The sequence below is a fragment of the Anneissia japonica genome, unplaced genomic scaffold, assembly GCF_011630105.1.
Source record: "Anneissia japonica isolate Jap-2015-1 unplaced genomic scaffold, ASM1163010v1 scaffold3262_len730253_cov190, whole genome shotgun sequence".
Taxonomy (NCBI): domain Eukaryota; kingdom Metazoa; phylum Echinodermata; class Crinoidea; order Comatulida; family Comatulidae; genus Anneissia; species Anneissia japonica.
The window spans coordinates 276,441-281,208 of record NW_022732572.1 but is presented as its reverse complement, the minus strand read 5'-3'; the positions used below and the strand labels follow the sequence as shown (position 1 = coordinate 281,208).

At 36.6% G+C, this 4,768-nt stretch overlaps 1 protein-coding gene and 1 non-coding gene across 4 annotated transcripts in view; both read right to left on the bottom strand.

Annotated features, from left to right (window-relative positions):
* LOC117115713 (phosphatidylinositol 4-phosphate 5-kinase type-1 alpha-like) overlaps positions 1-1,675 on the bottom strand; it is a 37,423-nt gene extending 35,748 nt beyond the window's left edge. For 2 of the 3 annotated variants that reach the window (XR_004446598.1, XM_033259617.1), the window contains exon 1: positions 1,206-1,675. Coding sequence is in view for 1 of the 3 variants with exons in the window: in XM_033259617.1 (XP_033115508.1) it covers positions 1,206-1,230 (25 nt within the window). In the remaining 2 variants the exon portion in view is untranslated. The remainder of the gene's footprint in view (positions 1-1,205) is intronic. The other variant, XR_004446599.1, reaches the window with a different exon arrangement.
* A 1,662-nt stretch (positions 1,676-3,337) lies between these two features.
* Trnat-agu lies at positions 3,338-3,409 on the bottom strand. Its single transcript has one exon. It is a non-coding gene; the product is annotated as a tRNA-Thr (tRNA).
* Between the last annotated feature and the right edge of the window lie 1,359 nt (positions 3,410-4,768).

Genomic DNA, 4,768 nt, shown 5'->3' with positions numbered 1-4,768 from the left:
GTTTGGATACGGTATAAATCAAATATAAGTATTCCAACAACAAAAGCATAGATCACATAATACAAAAATCACATAATATATAAATATAAAAATAAAGCAGATCAGAAACGCATTCTGTGGTCAAGAACGTCCCTAAATTAAAGGCGACCAAAGAGCCCAGCTGACATAAGAAACGGTTTCATTAAGTCATAACAATTTTCGTGGAAAACCAGGTCACTAAAATTAGGAACATTTGGGCCAACGTGCCTTCGGACCAAAGGTACTCACACAACCAAAATTAGGAACTTCGGACCAAAGACACTTCTGACTAACAGGCCTTTGGACCAATGGGCCATCGAACCAAAGACCCTTCGGACCAAAGGTACGCACCCGTATCTGTATCCGGCTCATGTGTTTGGGAAAAATCTTATAACATTGGCCGTATTCTACTGGTTTGTAAAGTCAGCAAGGAACGCAATCATATTCATACACACACTATTACATTATACAGTTTTGTTGAGAGATAAAAATACAACATAAATTTATTGTGAATTTGTTTTTTCTCATCTTTTTATTTTTTTCATTGATCGCCAATTATTATTTCTTGTACTGAGCAGTGCATTTACAGTAGGCCTAGGAAAACAAAGTAACAACTGTGTACTACGTAACACAACAGATCAAATAAAATAAGAACAATAACAATACAGTGTCAGTAGCACCTTCTTTTGACTGTTTACATTGATACTGTAACCAAATAGTGTTTACACACCATCGTGTTGGGATTCAATATTTCGACATTAATTATGTCATCATCAGGAATTTCGACATTAATTATGTCATCATCAGGAATGTGATTCCTGATGATGACATAATTAATGTCGAAATATTGAATCCCAACACGATGGCGTGTATTTCAATACTTGGAGTATGTATTATACTTTCTTATCTGAAATAGTGTTTATGTTTATGATTGAAATACGATTTTGGAGTTGACAGCCGAGTTGACTTCAGACCTATGATGTATGCTAGAGAGAGCACTAATACCAAGGCGGCATAACAAAATATTTTTGTACCTCCCTGCCACTACTAGGCCCAGCCTAGCTTATAGGTCATTACTCGAGGGCATAACTGCAGGCACTAGCCAGGGCCTAGCCTAGGCAAGTCCTAGGATAGCCTAGGCCTATGACGAGGCTATGCTAGTTTGATGAATTACATTTTTACTTTACCTGATTGACTTGCAGCAGTTGCCATCGTATCCCTTTCAATTTACTCCACAATGCAGGTTTATATATTCAGTTCAAACACACAAATACCTATGTAGACTAGAGAAGCAACTGAGTTAATATAAAGAATGATAAGACTCAGAGGCTCAAGAGCTGATGATTGTTGTGGTTTTTGTGGACTAAGCGTGCAGTCGAAAATGATCTACCGTACCACCGTGCCTAAGCTGACCACCAGAGAAGCTGCCACCCGGCTTCAAAAAATTAGGCTAAGATTCCAACACGATATTTTACCAGTCGTCAAGAGAGCACAGCCCAAACTGTTCCTACTAATTCAATACAATGAAGTACATTAATAACACAACTTCAAAATTTAGTCAATAGCAATGCAATATCATAAAAAACCGACATTTTTATATGACATGATGGGTGTTTCTCCTTTTCGGCAATCACTTATGATCCGGAACTTATTCGTTAATCGTAAACACCGTTTACAATAGCGCCCTCCACAGCCAGATCAGCTCTGCCCGCTTGCAAATCCTCTCATCAGTTATTTTATGATTTCTAAACTTCCTGCTCCGAAAAATTACCGGATTCCGGCCGTAAAGTGGTGCAGGCAAATTAATAAATACAAAAAATAGGTAAATACAATTATCACCACCACCCCCACCTAAAAAAATTCTTGTCATAACTGCATGACGGATGAATAAAGAAACTGTTCTAATATTAGCCTTGTTTATAAAGTCTTCATCATATTAAAGTCTTTAAAAATATAATATGAATGATAATATGCTTTTAAATAGCTTATATTGCACGATGCTTTTATACACATTGCACAGAAATTATATACGATAAGGGGAAAATTATACAAATTAATATCTAAGTTACTCCTATGGTGATTATAGCAGTTACCGTACTGTAGATGCAAAATAGTTCTTAATAAAATAATAATAATAATAATAATAATAATAATAATAATAATAATAATAATATAATAACAAAAAAAAATTTGAATACGCCTACTGTAAATGAATAAACAATACCAGAACTAACCTCAGTTATATCCACCTCTCTGTGGGGCTTTACATTTTTTTTAAAATTTATTTGTTCTTTATACTGGATCGCCTCTTCAGGTAAATGTTTATGTTCTCCCAGAGGGAGACGCATAAGACAGTATAAAATCACGTATACTAACAAATTAAAAACATTAGAAAAGTAGAATGACAAAAAAGTATCACTAAAGCATAACAAATGAAACAAGAGCCCTCAGTAGAGAGCATCTCCGCCCACCCTTTCTTTCTATGAAATAATCTCTCAAAATATGTTCCTAATTTACTTCAACCACCACCACTACAACCCCACCTCACTTACCTCCACTTTTGATCTTCAAAAGCGCACAATAACTAGCCCAATCAATTTATTTCAAAGAGAGGCACTACTTTGACTTTTAGTATATAGGTTTTTAGACTCGTTTTTAAAGTGGCCATTTTAAGATTTTGTAATGATTTCACCAAAATTCACTGTCGGCCTATTTTTTACTACACATGTTACGTTTTGAACACAGAATCCAAGCAACATATATTGAAACATCTTTCAACTACTGAAACTGTAAAGAAAATGTGAAAACCCACGGTACTATCCAACCTCACCTACTTAACAAGAGAATACACTAACCGGCTAAACAGAAACGCCTTTTATTGTACAGTATTAGTTGTATACCTGCCTTCTGCTTGTTAAACACTAGGGGAATATTTTACATTTATAGTTAACAAAAAAAAAATACATGTCAAGTTTTGGTGTTGAAATGGAAATATTATGCAAATGGTCAATGGATTTAGCCTCACATGTTTAAATACCTGTATATATGTTTCATTTTATGAAAGTTTTAATTAATTGTAGCGCCCCCAATCAGTGCATAATGAGCCAAGAGAGTTTAAGATGGCCAGAAGTTTGTTTTAGAGTTATTAATAGTTTTTTTTATGATTATGATGTTTTTATAATTTTTGTTATTTTTCGATAATCTTTGAACAGCGTTTGGATAATAAAGATCCAGTTAAACATCAGAATACTGAGAGTTTGCGTCATTCTTTCACAACGAAACAATAAAGATGCATTAACAATATTTATAGGTGCAAGTTGTTCTCGGGTGGGACTCGAACCCACGATCTCCAGATCACTAGCCTGGCATCATACCTCTAGACCACCGAGATTGCACCTGATGGCCAGGGTTGAATTCACGTCCAAGTAAGCAGCGGGTACTGCAGTGTTGATTCGTGATGGAATAATAGACAATAACTGGATTTGCGTCAGGAGAAACATGTATAGGTGTAATTTTGCCCTACCTGACGTGGAAATGTACCGAATACTCAGTACATTTGAAAACAACTGCGAAAAAGAAATCGCAAGTTGTTCTCGGGTGGGACTCGAACCCACGATCTCCCGATCACTAGCCTGGCATCATACCTCTAGACCACCGAGCTTGCGCCTGATGGCCAGGGTTGAATTCGAGTCCAAGTAAAGTTACTTGGACTCGAATTCAATCCTGGCCATCAGGCGCAAATGTACTGAGTATTCGGTACATTTCCACGTCAGGTAGGGCAGTCATTTTTATCCATTGGTGATCTATTTTCGAGATATTTAAGTCTGGGACCCAAATGGCGCTCAAATGCACACCCGAATTTGGATGTCACCAACACGTCCTCATAATTTCTTCCTTGTAACTTGGTCAAACTTTCACGAACGTTTCATTCATAGCTGTTGATTAGTTTTTGAAATATCTGGTCTAGGACGTTTTCCCTTGAATGGTCCTTATCAGTAGCGGATATAGGGAGGGCGTTGGGAGAGCACGTCCCCCAAAAATTACTCGCGCACCCCCCCCCCCCCCTTGTCGCCCCTAAAAATTACGGTCAAAGTACTTAAAAATCACCTAAAATCATCATATTATTCATAACTTACAACGGATAGTCACCAAAATTTGAACATTTCTTCATCGAAAACATGACAAACTAATCTGGGTAGTGTCACTTAGAACCATTGATTATTTTTCTATATATTTAGGTCTGGGACCTTAAGCATTTAAATGATCCTCAAATTCACTCCAGAATATGAATCGTCACCACTTTCTTCCTTGTAACTTGGTTAATCTTCCTCGACAATTTCATTCAGATAAGTTCACGTTCTTGAAATGTCTGGTCTGAGACGTTTTCCTTCCGTCACCAAAATTTAATCACCTCATCCTTGGTTCATACTGAACAATCCCTGTAACTTCAATTTAGGATCAGATGTATTGCAACAAACACACGACAATAGAAATTTAAATGTCCCTCAAGTACACTCTTAATTTCACACCCGAATTTGGCTCTTCACCAACACCTTAATAATTTCTTCCTTGTAACTTTCACAAAAATTTCATTCATATCAGTTTATTAGTATTTGAAATATCGTATCTAGGACGTTTGCTCTTAAATCTCTTTAAATAATGACCCTCACATCCCACACCCTTCTCCGGACCGTCCCAAAAATTTAATCATTTCTTTATTGCAGTGGCGTATCTATGGGAGGGCGCCAAA